This window comes from Tamandua tetradactyla, chromosome 7 (assembly GCF_023851605.1).
Source record: "Tamandua tetradactyla isolate mTamTet1 chromosome 7, mTamTet1.pri, whole genome shotgun sequence".
In the NCBI taxonomy this organism is placed as follows: domain Eukaryota; kingdom Metazoa; phylum Chordata; class Mammalia; order Pilosa; family Myrmecophagidae; genus Tamandua; species Tamandua tetradactyla.
In genome coordinates, this window is record NC_135333.1 from 170,445,427 (window position 1) to 170,466,070 (window position 20,644).

Sequence of the window (20,644 nt, forward strand, 5' to 3'; positions counted from 1 at the left end):
TACCACCTTCCATTACCCAAACATTTCCATCATTCCAATTAGGAACACTGTATATTTGAAGCCTTAACTTCTCGTTCCCTATCCCCACCCTGTCCCCTGGCAACCTGTATTCTAGATTCTGATTCTATGAGTTTGCTTATTCTAATTGTCTCAAATTGCACTGATTTGAAGCAATGGCTCACAGTTTTGAGTCTATTAGAAGTCCAAAATCAAGGTATTGCTTTTTCCCAAAGACAGTGGCATTCTGGAGCTGGCTGCCAGCCATCCTAAGTTCTTGCCTTTTCCTTCACATGGCCATGGACATGGTGTCCTCTTCTCCTTTCTCTTCCAAGTTCTGTTGACTTCAAGCTTCTGGCTGCAACCGTGGTTCTCTCTGTGTCCAATTTCCTTTGTGTATAAGGACTTCAGCCATATTGGATTGAGGTTCCCCTCACTCAGTTGGGGCACACCTTAACTATAACATCTTCAAAGGCCCTGTTTATAAAGGGTTCACACCCACAGGACCCGAACATGCCTTTTGCGGGGAACATGATTCAATCCCTGACAGTGGGACTGGGGGGAGATAAATGTCTAAAGACTATTTTTAGGAATGTAAGCTCCTTACAAGAAGGGCAACATAATGGTGCAATTAAGAGCACAGAGTCTGGAATAAGACAATCAGGGATCACATACAAGCTCTTCCATTTATTATCTGTAGGACCTTGAGCAAAGTACTGAATCTCTGTGTAACTCAGTCTCCTCCTCTATAAGAGGGGCATAATAACAGTATCGCCTTCATAGGCTTATTATGAATATTAAATGAATCACCATATGAAAAGTGTTTAGAACAGTGACTAGTATAAAATATGTGCTATGTAAATGGTAACTGAAGGATAGAAAGGGATGGCACAGCCCATTAAGGCAAAAAAAGTCTTATTCTTTGATTATTAAATGGAAATCTAGAAGGATTTGCAGAACATTTTTGTTTTAATTAAATGGCGCATGCACAGAGTTTAAAAATCAAATAGTTGGAAATTTTCCTCCAATGTAAGGTAGCTCTTAGTTAGTTATTGGTGATTGCAAGTGAGGCTGAAGCTTATTGGAAACTGTATGAGTATCTCTGGTAACTCTCAACTGGTAGGCTCCCCTGAATGGGGGTGAGACTGTCTTTCTGTTGGGGGAACCCTCAAATACTGGTTTCTATAAATTAGTTCCTCCAAAGAGAACTTCTCCAAACCCTGACCTGAGGTTCTGTCTTAGTTTTCCAGGCTGCTATGACAAATACTGCCTGGTAGGTTGGTTTAAGCAATGGGAATTTGTTGGCTTACAGTTTCAGCAGCCAGAAGTCCAAGTCTGGACATTGGTTACAAGGCTTGCTCCCTCCTGGGGTTGGAGGTGGCCTGGCTTTCAGCTGTCCTTGGGTTCTTTGGCTTTCCTGTCGCATGGCAATGAACTCTCCTTTTTCCTCTCGGTTCCCACTGACTCTGGTTCCTGGCTGCTCTCTGTGGTTTTCTCTCTGTTTGAATTTCTTCTGCTTATATAAGTCTCCAGGAGTCCACACGATGGCCCACTATCATTCAGTGGGGCCATACCTTAACAAAAATATCATCATCAAGAGTTCCTGTTTGCAGTGGTTCACACTCCCATTGGTTGTGAGATCCCACTGATCTCCCAGGAAGACAGATCACAACCAAGAAAATGTCTAAACTAGGGAACATAATTCAATCCACCATAAGTTCTAAGCCCATATTCTAGGGTCCAGTAGGGACTGGCATCTTGACATTCTCTTGTATAGGCTTTATGGATTCCTCTATTTTCAAAATTCATCTTAACCCTCCCTCTGCTGTGCCTGGTGTCCCAGAGTCACTAGTTCAATTTCTTTGGGAAATAAAACTGTGATGTCTTGTGAAGGAGGTGAGGAGGTAGTTGTTTGTCTGCACAACCGCTCTGTGTGCAGAATTTCACCCATTCTCCCTGCTTCCAGGTCACCCACCTTCCATGGGGCTGATACCCCCATGTGCTGAGCCTCAGCGGCTCTGAAGGGCAGCCTGGCTTGATGCTCATCAGCAACGCTGGTCAGGACCTGGGCCCTGACTTCCTTTGCTCCACTACGCCACTTTCCAATGGCCTCTGGGAAACATGTTGAAACCACTCATATTCGGCTGCTCCTTCCCTCATCCCTTTTATTCCTTTACTGACAGTTAGTGGGATTTAAGATGGAGAAAAATAACTTTTTTCAAACTGTCATGTTTTCCAGAAGCCCCAGGATACTGTTGGGCATCGTGGATAGGGAATTGGCAGCAGCTTCTCTCACCTCTTCAGCTCCTTCTCCTTTGTTTTCTCTCATTGGTAAACTTGAGTTCACCTCTGCAGATATCCTTCACCTCATGCCTCTTGGTTTCTCAACCCCTTTGCTGTTGCCTCTTCCCTGCATCCTTCCTCTTCCTCAGCTTTCAGCTCAGTCAGGGACCCGCTGTTCTTTGAGACACCTGGATGGGGCTGGAGAGGGCATGTGTCTATGCACTGGAGGAGGTGACCAAGGACCACCTTGTCCTCCACCCAGTCTCTGTGTCCACCATCTATAAGAAACTCAGAATTTTGTGTTGCCTGGACTAGAGCACCACTTCTAGCATAGTTTGAGTGAGTTGCTATACTGAAAGAGTCTCTCTCTCTTTCCTCTGCTCTGAATTGAACTTAAAAAGTTTGGCTGGGTCCAGAAAGAGGAGAAAAAAAGTCTTTTTCTGTGTGTGTGTGTGTATGGGGTAGAGTAATATGTTCACATGGTTCCACTTTTAAAGGTGACAGCTCTATTAGTGAAGACCTCCCTCCCCAGCACATATGCCAGCCATCCAGCTCCTCAACCTGTAGGTACATTATATGACTCATTGCTTAGATCATCTTGCAGACTTTTTCTAACTTACATTGGTGTTCAAGGTTTTCTCTGTGTGTGTTCTTTTTATTTCATAGTGCATGAGTTGGATGTAAAAGCCATCTCCTTTAGGTCAAACTACATGTAAAATCACTGGTTGCTCAGCTCTGTTGCTATCTAAAAGGCTCAGTAGTTTGCATCCATATAAAGAGGCAGCAAGGCAGGTGTGCAACAGTTCACTGAGTGAAGGGGTCAGCTGAAAAGAACCATCCTAGCTATTTGCCAGCCACCCCAGGACCCCCCTGGAGGGACACAGTCCCCTGAGGGCAAAGTCAGCTGGCTTTTCATCCTCATTACCCAGCAGCCTCCCTTTCTCAGTGAATTTCCTTTCCATTCATTTTCAAATGACTCCCCTGATATGAGCATTGTTGAATATGCACAATAAAGAGCAAGGATAGGAGCGGAGGTGTGTGCCTGATGGATTTGCATAAGTATCAATACGGTATATGTGCCCACGTTTAAATGATATAATGATAAGATTGTGTTCCCACCTCAGAGTGAAAGCTAATTAATTCAGCTATTGAGATGATAATGATTTCTCTCTCAGTTAACAACAGAATAAAAAACCTGCCGAACTGTCCCACACACGGTTCCTGTGACTCATTTTCAAACAGGAGTTTTATTCCATTCCCTGCTGGGCTGTCCCTTCGTGTCCCTGATGGCTGTCAAGGGCTCCCTCCCAGGGGATGTGGAAGATCATCAGGAACCCAGCCCCGCCGGCCAAAGTGGTCACTGTGTCCAATGATTTGGTTACTATTTTTATTTTTTTATTATTATTATTTAAATATTTTATTTATTAAACATACCAACAAACAAACAAAAACATTCTTACCATATGATCATTCCATTCTTGATATATAATCAATAACTCACAATATCATCACATAGTTGTATATTTATCATGTTCTAGTTTGCTAGCTGCCTGAATGCAATATCCCAGAAACAGAATGACTTTTAAAAGAGGGAATTTAATAAATTGCTAGTTTACAGTCTGAAGGCTGAGGAAGTGTCCCAATTAAAATGAGTCTATAGAAATGTCCAATTTAAGGCATCCAGGGAAAGATACCTTGGTTCAAGAAGGCCGATGATGTTCAGTGTTTCTTTCTCAGCTGGAAGGGCATATGGCAAACATGGCGGCATCTGCTGGCTTTCTTGTGTCTCTACCAAAAAGGGACTCTGTCCAAATGTTTTCTCTTTTAAGGGATTCCAGTAAGCAACTCCACCTTCAATGGGTGGAGACACACCTCCATGAAAATCATCTAATCAAAAGTTACCACCCACAATTGGGTGGGTCACATCTCCATGGGAATGATCAAAATGCTCTTACCCAGCAATATTGAATGAGGATTAAAGGACATGGCTTTTCTGGGGTCCACCATAAATTCAAAGCAGCACAATCGTCATGATCATTTCTCAGAACATATATATCAATTCAGAAAAAAAAATAAAAGGAAAAACAAAAAAATTCATACATACCATACCCGCTACCCCTCCCTCTCATTGATCACTAGCATTTCAGTCTACTAAATTTATTTTAATATTTGTTCCTCCTATTATTTACTTATTTTTAATCCATATGTTTTACTTGTCTGTCAATAAGTTAGATAAAAGGAGCATCAGACACAAGGTTTTCACAATCACACAGTCCCATTGCAAAAGCTATATCATTATACAATCATCTTCAAGAAACATGGCTGCTGGAACACAGTTCTACATTTTCAGGCAGTTCCCTCCAGCCTCTCTGTTATGCCTTAACTAAAAAGGTGATATCTATTTAATGCGTAAGAATAACCTCCAGGATAACCTCTCAACTCTGTTTGGAATCTCTCAGCCATTGACACTTTATTTTGTCTCATTTCGTTCTTCCCCCTTCTGGTCAAGAAGATTTTCTCAATCCCTTGATGCTGAGTCCCAGCTCATTCTAGGATTTCTGTCCCACTTTGCCAGGAAGGTCCATACCCCTGGGAGTCATGTCCCACACAGAGAGGGGGAGGGCCATGAGCTTGTTTGTCATGTTGGCTGAGAGAGAGAGGCCACATCTGAGCAACAAAAGAGGTTCTCTGGGGGTGACTCTTAGGCTTAATTTTAAGTAGACTTAGCCTATCCTTTGCAGGGTTAAGTTTCATATGAACAAACCCCCAGATTGAGGGCTCCACCTATTGCTTTGGTTGTCCCTGCTGCTTGTGAGAATATCAAGAATTCTCCACTTGAGGAAGCTGAATTTTCCCCTGTTCTCACCTTCCCCCAAGGGGACTTTGCAAATACTTTTTATTCACTGTTCAAGTCACTCTGGGATTTATGGAGGCATCACTCTGGACAAACCAACAAAATCTCATGCCCTACTCAGGGATCCATGTACTATGGTGTTCAATTAGGCTGTCCACATAAGTTATAGTAGGGAATGCACTAGTCAAATATAAATTTTATACAAAATAAACACTTTTTGCTTTAGTCTCACATATAAGTTAAAGTTTTAGAATATTAATTACCATCTGTTTTCAACACCCTGCAGTATTGACATTCCTTTGTTCTTCCTCATGCAAAAACATTTTTAAATTTGTACATTTAGTCACTGACATTATATAACCTAGGCATTCCTAGATTATACCATCTCAGTCTCCATCATCTATCTTTCTTTCTGATTTCATTTGTGCCCCCAGCTCTCCTCCCTCTATCATTTTCACATTCAGTGTTCTAACATCATTGTATTATAGTTAAATAGTATTGTGCTATCCATTTCTGAATTTTTACAATCAGTACTGTTGCACAATCTGTATCCCTTCAGCTCCAATTACCCAATATCTATCCTATTTCTATCTCCTGATGACCTCTGTTTTTAACTGAAATTCTCCATGTTCATTCATTAATTCAGTTCATATCAGTGAGACCATACAGTATTTGTCCTTTTGTTTCTGGCTAATCTCACTCAGCATAAAGTTCTTAAGGTCCATCCATGTTGTTACATACTTCATAACTTTATTCTGTCTTACAGCTGCATAATATTCCATCGTATGTATATACCACAGCTTGGTTAGCCACTCATCTGTTGATGGACAATTTGGCTGTTTTCATCTCCTGGCAATTGTAAATAATGCTATAAATATTGGTGTGCAAATGTCCGTTTATGTCCTTGCCCTCATGTCCTCTGAGTAGATACCTAGCAATGGTATTGCCATGTCATATGGCAATACTATACTTGGCTTCCTGAGGAACCTCCAAACTGCCTTCCACAGCGGTTGTACCATTTGACATTCCCACCAATAGTGGTTAAGTGTGACTCTTTCTCCACATCCTCTCCAGTACTTGTCGTTTTCTGTTTTATTGATAATGGCCATTGTGGTGGGTGTGAGATGGTATCTCATTGTGGTTTTGATTTGCATTTCCCTAATAGCCAGGGAAGTTGAGCATCTTTTCATGTGCCTTTTGGACATTTGTATTTCCTCTTCTGAGAAGTGTCCGTTCATGTCTTTTGTCCATTTTGTAATTGGGTTGTCTGTCTTTTTGTTGTTAAGTTGAATGATCTTTTTGTATATTCTGGATAATAGACCTTTATCTGATATATCGTTTCCAAATATTGTCACCCATTATGTAGGTTGTCTTTTTACTTTCTTGATGAAGTTCTTTGATACACAAAAGTGTTTAATTTTGAGGAGTTCCCATTTACTTATTTGTTTATTTCTTCAATGCTCATGCTTTGGGTGTAAGGTCTAGGAAACTGCCTCCTATTATAAGATTTATAAGATATTTCCCTATATTGTCTTCTAAAAGTTTTATGGTCTTAGATCTAATGTTTAGGTCTTTGATCCATTTTGAGTTAATTTTTATATAGGGTGTGAGATACGGATTCTCTTTCATTCTTTTGCATGTGGATATCCAGTTCTCTAGGCACCATTCATTGAAGAGACTGTTCTGTCCCAGTGTGTTGGCTTGACTGCCTTATCAAAGATCAACCATCCATAGATGAGAGGGTCTATATCTGAACACTCTATTCAATTCCATTGGTCAATGTATCTATCTTTATGCTAGTACCATGCTTTTTTGACCACTGTAGCTTCATAATACACCTTAAAGTCAGGTAGCATGAGACCTTCCACTTCATTTTTCTTTCTCAGGATACTTTTAGCTATTCGAGGCATCTTGCCCTGCCAGATATATTTGGTTATTGGTTTTTCTATTTCTGGAAAGTAAGTTTTTAGGATTTTAATTGGTATTGCATTGAATCTGTAAATCAATTGAGGTAGAATTGCCATCTTAACTATATTTAGTCTTCCAATCCATGAACACGGTATGCCCTTCCATCTATTTAGGTCTTCCATGATTTCTTTTAATTATTTCTTATGGTTTTCTTTGTACAGGTCTTTTGTATCTTTAGTTAAATTTATTCCTAAATATTTTATTCTTTTGGTTGCAATTGTAAATGGAATTTTTTTCTTGATTTCCCCCTCAGATTGTTCATTACTAGTGTATAGAAACACCACAGATTTTTGAGTGTTGATCTTGTAACCTGCCACTTTGCTGTACTCACTTATTAGCTCTAGTAGTTTTGCTGTGGATTTTTCGGGGTTTCCGACATATGGTATCATATCATTGGCAAACAGTGAGAGTTTTACTTCTTCTTTTCCAATTTTGATGCCGTGTATTTCTTTTTCTTGTCTAATTGTTCTGGCTAGAACTTCCAACACAATGTTGAATAACAATGGTGATAGTGGACATCCTTGTCTTGTTCTGATCTTAGGGGGAAAGTTTTCAGTTTTTCCCCATTGAGGATGATGTTAGCTGTGGGTTTTTCATATATTCCCTTTATCATGTTGAGGAAGTTCCCTTCTATTCCTATCCTTTGAAGTGTTTTCAACAAGAAAGGATGTTGAATTTTGTAAAATGCCTTTTCTGCATCAATTGAGATGATCATGGGGTTTTTCTGTTTTGACTTGTTGATATGGTGTATTACATTAATTGATTTTCTTATGTTGAACCATTCTTGCATACCTGGGATGAATCCTACTTGGTCATGGTGTATAATTCTTTTAATGTGCTGCTGGATTCGATTTGCAAGAATTTTCTTGAGGATTTTTGCATCTATATTCATTAGAGAGATTGGTCTGTAGTTTTATTTTCTTGTAATATCTTTGTCTGGCTTTGGTATGAGGGTGATGTTGGCTTTGTAGGATGAGTTAGGCAGCTTTCCCTCCTCTTCAATTTTTTTGAAGAGTTTGAGCAGGATTGGTACTAATTCTTTCTCGAATATTTGGTAGAGTTCACATGTGAAGCCATCTGGTCCTGGACTTTTCTTTTTGGGGAGCTTTTTTTTGTGTGTGCATGGTCAGGCACCAGGAATTGAACCTGGATCTCCAGCATGGCAGATGAGAGCTCTGCCACTGCACCACTGTTGCCCACTCTTTGGGGAGCTTCTTAAAGACTGATTCAATTTTTTTACTTGTGATTGGTTTGTTGAGGTGTCTATTTCTTCCTGAGTCAGAAGAACAATGTTGGTTGTTCATGTCTTTCTAGGAAATTGTCCATTTCATCTACATCGTCGAGTTTATTAGCATAAAGTTGTTCATAGTAGCCTCTCATTATTTCCTTTATTTCTGCGGGGTCAGTGGTTACATCTCCTCTTCCATTTCTGATTTTATTTATTTGCATCCTCTCTCTTCTTTTTGTCAACCTCACTAAGGCTCCATCGATCTTATTGATTTTCTCATAGAATCAACTTCTGGTTTTGTTGATTTTCTCGATTGTTTTCATGTTCTCAATTTCATATATTTCTGCTCTAATCTTTATTATTTCTTTCCTTTTGCTTGCTTTGGGGTTAGTTTGCTGTTCTTTCTCTGGTTCTTTCATGTGGACAGTTAATTCCTTGATGTTTGCTCTTTCTTCTTTTTTGATATAGGCATTTAGGGCAATAAATTTCCCTCTTTGCATTGCCTTTGCTGCATCCCATAAATTTTGATATGTTGTGTTTTCATTTTCATTTGCCTCAAGATATTTACTGATTTCTCTTGTAATTGAAAGAGAAGATTGTTGTTTAAGAGTGTGTTGTTGAGCCTCCATATATTTGTGAATTTCCTGGCACTCTGCCTATTACTGATTTCCAACTTAATTCCTTTATGATCTGAGAAAGTGTTTTGTATGATTTTGATCTTTTTAAATTTATGGAGACCTGCTTTGTGACCCAGCATATGGTCTGTCCTTGAGAATGATCCATGAGCACTTGAGAAAAAGGTGCATCCTGCTGTTGTGGGGTGCAATGTTCTATAAATGTCTGTTAAATCTAGCTCATTTATTGCAGTATTCAAATTCTCTGTTTCTTTGTTGATCCTCTGTCTAGATGTTCTGTCCATTGATGAGAGCAGGGAATTTAAGTCTCCAATTATTATGGTAGATGTGTCTATTTCTCTTTTCAGTGTTTGCCTCATGTATTTTGGAGCATTCTGGTTCAGTGCATACATATTTATGATTGTTATGTCTTCTTGTTGAATTGTTCCTTTTATTAATACATAGTGTCCTTCTTTGTCTCTTTTAACTGTTTTACATTTGAAGTCTAATTTGTTGGATATTAGCATAGCTACTCCTGCTCTTTTCTGATTGTTATTTGCTTGAAATATCTTTTCCCAACCTTTCACTTTCAACCTATATTTATCCTTGGGTCTAAGATGCATTTCCTGTAGACAGCATATAGATGGGTCCTGTCTTTTAATATGTTCTGGCAGTCTATGTCTTTTGATTGGGGAGTTTAATATTAAAATGTTAAATGTACAGACAGTACTTTCTTCTACCATTTTGCCTTTTGGATTTTATATGTCATATCTAATTTCTTCTTTTTACCTTTACTGATAGCCTTTATGTCTACACTCTTCTCTACACCTCTCTCCTGTCTTCTCCTATCTGTCTCTAGTTTTCCCTTAAATATTTCTTGTGGAGCCAGTCTTTTGGTCACAGAATTTGGAAATTCCACAATTGGAGCTTGGTTGTACTGAACCCCTGCTGCCAGTAAAGTCTCTTTCCTTTCCCCTCTGGGGGGTAGGGGTGCTGACTCCATGGCTCAGGGGACTCACGGTTCTGGGTGGGCTCACAGCCTGTCCAGCTGGTCCAGACTGGGGTACAGTGTGTGTCTGGTCACTGATGTAGCCCCAGAAGTTGTTCTGTACTGTTCCTGGCTACTTACTGGCTGCTCTGGAGGACGAACTAAATCCCACACCTCACTAAGCCACCATCTTGGTCCAATGGTTCCTATTTTTAAACGTCTCCTTTTGACTACTGTGTCTTTCAAAATGTATGCTTTGCATTTGTACTCCCAATATTAACAGTCAAAACCTTCAAGGGCTTCTACCTTTTTGCACAGTAAATTCTCACCTTTGCTTGGCATTCACATCCATTTAGGAGCATTCTGTTCCTACTACATCCTCTCATTCCTCCCCCACAAATTCTCCTCACAGGCTATGCTCCCACCAGGCTGGATTGTTTACCTTTCCTTGGAACTTCCAGAACCCCCTGACTTTTTTCACTTCCCAGTGTGTCCTTCCTCCCTCATGGTCCATGTTTCAAAATCCTACTTATTCTCCAAGGCCCGGTTCAAATTCTTTCATCATGAAGATTTCTCTTATTACTCTACTCAGAATTAGGAGGGCCATCCCTCCTAATGGACACAAGACCCTAAACTTCCAGTAGTTGAGAAATGGTAATATTATACTGATTTTATTAGAACAGTTTATTTTATCGCCTTCTGCTGAAAATTTGTCCTAATCAATGTGCAAATCTTTGTGTCTGCAATGTGATTCCTGCTCCCCTCCCCCTTACAATCAAAACTTTCACAAGCATATAAGGTGGCACTTCTGCTTCTACTCTTCAATAATAATAATAATGATAAGAAGAATCACTTTTGCTTCTACACTTCAATGATTATTTATTTAGCTATTCTATCATTCTATCTTGTGTTAGGTTGTGAAGTTATCTCTTTGTCTTTTCACTAAGTTGGAAGCTCTGAAGACAGTGAATGTCTTATTCACCTTGATATCTCCCAGGTCATGGGAATGTGCCTTCCAGATAATAGGTGTTTAATATTAAGTTATTCTGCTCTCTTGTGACCCAAGGAAGGCACTTGTGGAATAATCGTTAAGAATATACACCTTCGTGTATTGACTGCCTGGGTTTGAACTCTCCTAATCCACTTACTAGCCATGTGACTTTGGCTGAGTAACTCAACTTCATCATATCTTTTTCTTCATCTGTAACATGGGACATGTAATATTATCTAAGTCATAAAATTGATATGAGGATTAAGGGACAGAATGCAGGTCAAGGGGTTAGGGCAAAGCTAGTAAGTGCTCAATAAATGTTAGGTATTTTTCCAATAGGCTGTTAAACTAGGAAGGGTTCTTGCTGTCTCCATTGCAGCAGAGGCATGAAGACCTTGACGCTGCATTCCAAAGTGAGATCCTCTGGAGAAACTTCACAGAGGGTATTCAAGAACCAGTTCAACACCGTATCTACCTTGCGAGTATGGAGGGATTCGATGTTGGAAATTATAGAGAAGTCTTATAAAGATTTGGGAGGCTATTACCGGTGTTCTGGGAATTCCACATTCCCATTGCAGACATCGTTGTCCCCAAGGCCACCACTGGAGCATGGCACTTTTGTGAGAATTAGAAAAAGGTGAACCTCCCCACTTTTGCAGGTAAAGTATGTTCAATAAGGGGGTCCTGCTGCCACTCACCTCAGGCCGCATGAAAGGTCTTCCTGAGTATAAGGTGAGGAGATTGATGTTTATACTCTGAATCTGAGGGACGTGGCAAACTGGTGTCTCTCACCTGAGATACTGAAAGGGCAGGAATTAAGGGGACTGCTTATGGATATGTGGGGAGATTTCTCACCTACAGAGTTTGCTGGACCATGGAAAGCCACCTGGGGTTTTCTTCAGTCCATGCCAAGAGAGCCACATCAAGGAGCTTAGGGACCCAATGCCGATTGGCTGGAGGTGAATTGCCACATCCTAGATGCTAAGTAAGGACAGTCACACTGTGTGAATCCATTCATGCGTGGGTTGGAGTAGAGATATATTTGCTCTTATTGAGGAACTGCAGAAGGAAGTCTCCCATTGATGGGAGTTTTCTGAAGAACCTAACCCAAAGGAGAAAAAATCAACTTCTAAACCTTGCTACATCCAAACCAATTTAAAACAATGCAGACAAGTAAGAGCTTTCCTGTCACTTCTTCCCTTGCCTCACCCTTTTGTCTCCTGAAGTGTCAGAAATCATGCATAGCCAGATGGCAGAGAGAGAGTAGAAGTGGAAAGTGGGCAAAAGGAGAAGCTGGGAAGCAGCCAGTCACTTCCCTTCCCTGACTCGAGGCGTCTCTCCTTAGCAGGTGACGGCTGTGGCTACACCTCAGGTGAGGCACTTAAATCCTGAGTTGAAACCTTGAATGTGGCCTAATCCTAACTTCCTAGAAAATGGCAACTCTTTTTCCAAGACTTGACTCAACACTCACTTCTTATCATGACCTATTCATCCAGAACTGACCATTCTCTGTACCAGCTATGCTCCAACATAGTCTCTTGTCAGAGCCCATGATGCTTGTGTGCCTTTGCCCTCAGATAAGGCTGTACACCCTAGGAGGGCAGGGATGAATTATTCTCCTTTGTAGCACCAGCACCTGGCGCTCACATAATTGCACCCCCACCACAAAGATTTTTTATAAGTAATTCATCTCTAAAATCAACCTCAGATTTTTTCCTAGGACAGGCTGTAATTTGAGCTCATCCTTATTTCTTAGAGATAAATTTAAAATATCAGCAGCCGCCTGGACAATGCAATGTAGTTGAAAGTACCTTTTGTCATCAATATGCTCAAAGATTGCCTGGGTGCTCCTTAGAAGTTCATGAGAAAATCCTCTGGAAGCTGTCAATCCAAATGTATTTTTCTGAGTTAAAGTTAGAACTGCCTTTCACACCATTTGGTGTTTCTTCCACAGGTTTCTTCAGGAGAAGCATTACCAAAAATGCCGTGTACAAATGTAAAAATGGGGGCAACTGTGTGATGGACATGTACATGCGGAGAAAGTGCCAAGAATGTCGACTAAGGAAATGCAAAGAGATGGGAATGTTGGCTGAATGTATGTATACAGGTATTCTCATCAAGCAATTAAATTCCACTAAAAATCTCCTAAGGAGGCAGATGCCAGGTAATTCATATCACTATAATGGTACTTCACATATTAAAGAAGGAATAATTCATGAAGTCACCTAAATGTCTTGAAAAGGATAACGAACCACTGAATTTGTCCAAAATTATCCACTGAAGCCAATCTAATCATTGGAAAGAAGTAGCTGATTTAGGTTATTCATTGTTGCAGTGGATTATAAGTGGACCAAGGTGTCATTAATAACATATTGTTAAAATAACATGCTTAGTTAAAATAACTAAGCTACAAAGAATGATAATCTAAAAGTTGTCTCCAAATTTAGTTTTGATACACTTCTTATTTATTGTTTAATTAGCATAAAAATTCACAGTTGTGGAAAATACTGAGTGCCTTTTAAATAAAACTGCCTCTGAATTGTCTAATAGAGTTTTAAACCAAGTCATTTTATTAAGAATCCGTCTTCTCTTAGTGCAGCTTTGAACCAATTTGCATAGGTTTACACAGGAAATTAACTACTCTGACTTTTAATATAATTTGGTCCTTCCATCTGATAAAAGCGACACTGCATTAACTGCTGGCTTTGTGAGGAATCATAATCTTCATCAAAATATGGAATGCATGGCAGTAAATAACATAATTAATTTTTCATTCTGCAAATTTTACTAACCATTCAGATTGTGAGATATGTCCTATTCCTCCTCAAAACACAAGTAGACAAACATGTCACCAAGGAGATGATAACACTCGGGAACGGAATGCCACATGAAATAAAAGCCTTTGGAAGGTGACGCCAATTCCATTGTTCCCAAATTGTAAAAGCTTCTGGGATGGACCTGGACAAATAATATCTGCAGGAGGGAAAAAAAATAGGCCAGGATAAATAATCCAGCTCTGGGTGGATGACGCTTTCATGGCGGTCGATCGCAATCTCAGCATATATGAAACAAGAGAGGCAATAAGGGCTGCGGCTGGAATCCAATCTTGTAATGGAAACTCTTTGACACGGGGGCTCATATAGCTCATGATTTAAATATGAACTTGTTCCAGCTGGAGCTCTGTGGGTATTTTTCATGACTCCACCTACCAGAGTCTATAGTTATTTATGAGCTCACATGCATCCCGTTACAGATGTAGGTCTTCCATATGATTCTATAAAACAAATCCCCTGCACAAATAAATTCCTGGAGCTTTGTTTAATTAACACTGAAAGAAGAAGACAGTCAATTAAATGGAGGTCTGGAAGATTGTTCCACATTATTTTTATAGCTCTCTTGAAGTGCAAATCAATGATGAGATCATAGACTCATTCAAAAGAAATCTCCAAAGTCACCTTGAGGCATTTTCATCTTTAATTACATTTTCAGTAATTTTAAATTTTTTTCCTAAAGGATCTGACATTTGCTATATTTGACAAATTTGCTTATCTGTGTTTAGTGTAAAGTTATATACTTCTTATGGTACAGTTATGCAAACATGGGCAAAAATAATATTAATGCTGTTTCGAAATACCAACTTTCAAGGTCCTCTGGGCTGGGAATAGAAAAAATGTCATTTCTCTGGTTCTGTCCCTTGCTGGCTGCGGGACAAAGGGCAAATGGCCAACCAACCTGGACCAGTTTTCTCATCTCTAAAATGAATTAGACAACAGAATTTTTTGAATCCATACCAAATATCTTGGGGCTCTATCATTTTACCTATGAACATAGGATACTTTGATTATTTCATATAAATTTTCCTTCTTTCAGTTCCTTAAAGAGACTCCTAGGTATAAATCACTCTTCCTGTTTTTATATTTTTCTTAATATTCATTTCATGCAGCATGTGCCTGGTATATGATAGATACTCAATAATAGTTGTTGAAAAAATAAATGAATTTTTTCATTTTGTTTTAAAATGATACCAACCAATAGTTAATAAAGTCTTTATTTGAATTGAGTCCCTTTTATTTCACATTTGAATTGGGTACAATTTGTTTCGTTGCCCTCTGTTGTATGAAGTTTCAAAAAGTGGACTATATTGACTCATCTTTTTTTGACCAAATACCTTGCATTTGTCCAGCACTTTGGTCTTAGAGTCTTTATATAAAGCCTATATTCTAAAAAGTGCTCTGATTGCATGTCATCAGTGCACATCATTCAAATGTGAAGAAGACATTTCCATTTTCCACGTGAAGAAACCGAGACTGCCAGAGGATGCAGTTAGGATAAGGCGGGAGTCAGACCTGGGTCTCCTCTTCTGGGGGAGGCGAACGGGCCCTGCGCCACTTTGCATTGAGCTCTGCGGGGTCCGCTGCGCCGCCGCGGCCTCATCAGCCGGCGTCCAGCACTACTTGCTGTGACTGGGGCAATCTCTGTTTATTTTCTCAGGCCTGCTAACTGAAATTCAGTGTAAATCCAAACGACTGAGGAAGAACGTGAAGCAGCCTTCCGGGCCCGCCTCCAGCGAAGGCAGCGAAGGTCGCGACTCGAGACAGGGGGCTTCTCCGACCACGTCCTGCAGGGTGAGGCCACCAGCCCGCTGGCGCCAGCGCGAGCTCAGCTTTTGCGATTTGGTTGGGGCTTCCAAATCAGAGCCCCAGCTGCAAGCAGAATTTCCTTTCCAGTTGTGCCGTGAATGGATTTCTTTTCTTCTTAATAATACAAGTTTGAGTGTAAAAATGGAAGTATTAGCAGTGCGCAAAGTAAAAAGTGAAATTCCTCTTTCTCTCTGGCTCCATGCCACTCCTACTACCCAGTGGTTGCCAGAGGGAATGGTTTGGTGTATAAAAGGATTTTTCAAACTGGGATTTGATGACACTGATTTTTACCCTGTCTTTGAGAAGGAGGCTCAGAGTGGGAAGGATTGAGTAGAAGCTTCTGGGTTAGTCCACGCTAATGGATAAAAACGGGTGACTACGTATCCGTGGACCCACAGAGAAAAGGCCCTCCTACTGGTCACAGATTACTCAAGAAATCCTTTTGAGCAACCCAGGACAAATGCACAGGACATTTGGAGAAATTTTAATCGGCCAGTGGCTGATAAGCCAATGAGCCATAAAGGTCCACGTCACACCCTTTTCAATATTTATAATGCTAATGACAAGGCAAAATATCCACGTTTAGTTTTTCAAGTATATTATTTTGTATTCATTTCAGAAAAAGATTATTTGTTTTTTTATTTTTTGGCCTTAGTGTCATTTGTTAACACTTTGGTATAAAGGAGCGAAGGGTTGACAGAGTGTTGAGGTCTGAATTGACAAGTCTACCCCAGGGGTCAGCAAAGCCTTCCTTTCTGGGAAGGGGCAGATTTTGGGCTGTGCCTCCTGCTCTCTCTCACAGCTACTCAGCTCTGTTCTCATTCCTTAAACGTGAACGCAGCATAAACAATATGTAAATGAATGAGTGTGGCTGTGTCCAGTAAAACTTTATTTAGAAAAATGGGTGAGTTTGACCCCCTCTGCCCTACATGAATATCCTTAGAGGGGTTCTCTATTTTATACACGAGAACCTTTCCTTAGTTATGATTAAGCTTTGAATTTCCACTGCATTTCTCTGTGAATGAATACAGTATGCTTGATAGCCAGTGTAATAGTTACTCCCAAGAAATATGTGATAGGGATGTTTGGCTATTCTAATTTTACAGATAGGAAAATGAGTCACTAAATGTGATACAGTGTGCCCCAGAACACAGAGAACCATCAGACCCCATATTTCCTGCCAAAGTTAGGGAATTAATTAATAAATTCTAATTTCACTAATTAATTTCTGCTACTAGTTCACTGCCGATGGATACACATATAGCAAGACTGCCTTATAACCATCCTTCCTCATACCTTCTATTTTCTTGCCAGTGTAGGAGAAAACTGAGCTCACCCCAGATCAACAGACTCTTCTACATTATATCATGGATTCATATAGCAAACAGAGGATGCCTCAAGAAATAACAAATAAAATTGTACGTACAATATCTGAAAATACATGGGTTTAAGTTAACATTTTCTGGAGATTTTACTGCCTCAAAAGAGGAATTTATATGTGAATATCTCACCTTGAAATTATTAGAACAGAGAATTAAAGTTATACATTTAAACTTCTAGTAGCATTAAACAGTTAAAGAATGAGAAGTCTCATATCTATCTTGGTAATAGTCGTTGTTCTCCAAGGGTCTGAAAAATATGAGTGGAGTCTTTAAATTTTATGGCAAAACTTAGTAATATTGTTCTTTTTTTTTTTACATGGGCAGGCACCGGGAATCGAACCCGGGTCCTTGGCCATGGCAGGCAAGCACTCTTACCTGCTGAGCTACCGTGGCCTGCCCAATATTGTTCTTTTTAAATCTAAGAATTTTATTTTCATTTATCCTTTTCTAATCTGCTTACTAATCATTTTTTTTTCTTAAAATGTAGTTAAAAGAAGAATTCAGTGCAGAAGAAAATTTTCTCATTTTAACTGAAATGGCTACCAGCCATGTACAGATTCTTGTGGAATTTACAAAAAGGCTCCCAGGTAATGTAACCATGTAGGTATTTCTCTTGTTACACTCAGAGAGAGAGAGGAAAGTCTGTTCATTGTAAAATGAGAATTATCTCACATTTGCTTTAAATTAATGTATCTAATTACAGTAGGCATGAAATACTAGAGTCAGAGTGGTCTTAAAATCATTTATATTAATTCTTCTAACTCAATACACATTCTAGTTTGCTAGCTGCCAGAATGCAATGTACCAGAAATGAAATGGCTTTTAAAAAGGGGAATTTATTAAGTTGCAAATTTACAGTTCTAAGGTCATGAAATTGTCCCAATTAAAGCAAGTCTAAGAAATAGCCTATCGAAGGGACCCAGAGAAAGATACCTTGGTTCAAGAAGGCCAATGACGTTCAGGGTTTCTCTCCCAACTGGAAAGGCACATGGTGAACATGGCGACCTCTGCTTGCTGTCTCCAGGCTTCTTATCTCATGAAGTTCCCATTTTCCTTCTTCATCTTCAAAGGTCTCTGGCTGTGTGGGTCCTCGTGGTTCTTGTGGCTCTAAAAAAGGGGATCTCTCCAAAATGTTTCCTCTTTTAAAGAATTCCATTAAACTAATTAAGATCCATCTGGAATGGGTGGTGTCACATCTCCCTTTAATCAAAAGTCAACACCCACAGTTGGGTGAGTCACATCTCCATGGGAACAATTGAAAAGCTCCCAGTCAACAATATTGAATGAGAATTAAAGGACATGGCTTTTCCGGGGTCCACCAGAGATCCAAACCAGCATAATACATCAACTGAGACTTCTTAACGTTGTCATTCACTTTATTTAATCAATAAGTATTTGTCAGCACTTCCTCTAAGTACCAACCTATTACCTTCAAGAAGAGTGATTGAAGTTACAATAAAAACCATATAGAAAGCACTGTTTGAACTAGAGGAAACAGTTGCTAATTGTGTTTGGGAAAGAAAGAAAGTCTTCAGAGAGGGTCACATTTGAGTTGAGTGTAAAAGGAAAAAGAGTTTTCTAAGTGGAATGGAGGAGAAGGGGCATTGCAAGTAGAGAGAAATGCTTGTGCAAATGTAATGAAGTGGGAACGAGAATGTGATGATTAGAGAAGGGAGAGAAAATTTATTGTGGTGGGAATATAATGTGCAGTGGGTTCGTTGGTTGGACTTAAGGTAAATTGACAGCAGATTGATAAGGCCCTTACGAAGGAATTTAATCCTTATCACCTGGATAGTAGAGTTACTGGTGATTTTCAATCAGATTGTAGAGAGGGGCATGATGAGATTTATGTTGCAAAGAGATGACTTTATGAAATTTACATAAGATGGATTTAAATGGAAAGACAGTGGACATAGGAGGGATCAGTTTGTATGCTACTGCACTAGTCCAGGCAAAAAGGCATGAAATAAAAAAGTCAGTAGAAGAGGGACGAGAAAACAAAATGGAGAGAGATTCAAAAAATGATGTGCCTGATGAACACTTGTAAGTGAGGTAAAGGGGACTTATCCACAGTTATTCCAATAGACGATGGCAGTATTGAAGCTGGACTGCAAGGGTTCTTTCCACCTCCTTATTGGTGGTGTCACAAATTAATAGGTTTAAGTTGTTTCAGTGTTTTTCAAAACTATTAGTGCATTTGGATCCTGTGGTCTAGAGTATAACAAAAACCTTGTATAACAGCATAACACTTTTTTTTTAATTTGTTTATTTTTATTTATGATACATAACCACAAACAAACACATTCTTATCATATGATCATTCTGTTCTTGTAATCAATAGCTCACACTATCATCACATAGTTGTATATTCATAATAATAATTTCCTAGAACATCTGCATCAATTCAGAAAAAGAAATAAAAAGAAGACAGAAAAAAATTCATACATACCATACCCCTTACCCCTCCCCTTCACCGATCACCAGCGTTTCAATCTACTAAATTTATTTTAACATTTGTTCCCCCTATTATTTATTCATAACATTTTAATATTAAATTACAAAAGGTAGCTTTCTGACGTAGGATTTTAATTGGACATGTTCACTTACCTTTTTTTTTTTTTTTACTAGGATTACGTCATTATTTTATTAAACTTGTCATGGATAGACATAGCAGTCATAAAATTCATAAATGTGAGGAGTCTATTCTTTTATCATTGAAACATTATTATCCTTTCATTTCTTAATTGACAATGAAAGAACTTGATTTATTATATGCTAATTCGACTGAAGGCATGACCAGAAAGATAAAAGGTCTGGAGGGAGGGAAAGAAAATGGAGCAAAAATCAAAGATAAACACTGTGGTGGAAGAAGAATTAGAAAAGGGAGAAATATGATATCTTAAAGCAATGGCACTATCTTATACATCTCTTTATTCCTACCTCCTCTCCCAGTTCTCAGGGACAGAAAGAGTACAGTCAATACATGTTTAATAAGTAAAGCAGAAGGAAAAACATTTAAATATGAAAGGGAAAAACACTTGACATTGTTCTCTTCTATAAATGTCCGTTGCCATTTAACACTTTCCTAAACCATTTAGACCCCGATGGTGATGGTTTATCTCCAGTGGTGTGTGTGTACCAATGCTTCATTTCCTTTTCATTCATTCATTCACTGATTATCCAACAAATAATTCTTGGATAGGTATTATCTGCCAGATACTGGCAGATCTGATTTTGATACAAAACAGTCAAAGTCCCTATCCCCAAGAAGTTTACATTCCAGTAAAGATGGCAGACAGTTAACAAATAAGCAAATAAACCTATAATATCATGCCAGGGAGCAGTTGAGTACCATGCACAAAGGTAAAGCATGTGCACTGGAGAGTACCATTTTAGGTGGGCTAGCCTTGGAACAGATCTGAGTGCAGGCAAGGCCTGGAGCGGGTGGGGGTGGGGAGCGTTCCTTAGGCAGAAGCAGATTTGTGTGTTTGAAGTCAAGCCAGGAGGTCAGAGTGGCTGGAGCACAATGAGTGGAGGGAAGGAGCAGGAGAACCAGTGGCCAGGGGCATATCATGTAAGGCCTTATAAGCCTGGCTAAGGACTTTGTATTTTTCAGGCAGTGTGACAGTCCTTCAGAACGGCCATGACTTCTATTTGTCTAATGCTCTGCATCCTATGTGGTACAGTGCTGAGCTCAGA

At 39.4% G+C, this 20,644-nt stretch overlaps 1 protein-coding gene across 7 annotated transcripts in view; it reads left to right on the plus strand.

The window, feature by feature from the left end:
* NR1H4 (nuclear receptor subfamily 1 group H member 4) overlaps window positions 1–20,644 on the plus strand; it is a 93,328-nt gene that overhangs the window by 51,729 nt on the left and 20,955 nt on the right. For 3 of the 7 annotated variants that reach the window (XM_077111759.1, XM_077111760.1, XM_077111758.1), the window contains 4 exons: window positions 12,878–13,087; window positions 15,415–15,548; window positions 16,883–16,981; window positions 17,433–17,532. In XM_077111759.1, coding sequence (XP_076967874.1) covers window positions 12,878–13,087; window positions 15,415–15,548; window positions 16,883–16,981; window positions 17,433–17,532 — 543 coding nt within the window. The remainder of the gene's footprint in view (window positions 1–12,877; window positions 13,088–15,414; window positions 15,549–16,882; window positions 16,982–17,432; window positions 17,533–20,644) is intronic. The other 4 variants (XM_077111763.1, XM_077111761.1, XM_077111764.1 and 1 more) reach the window with 2 other exon arrangements.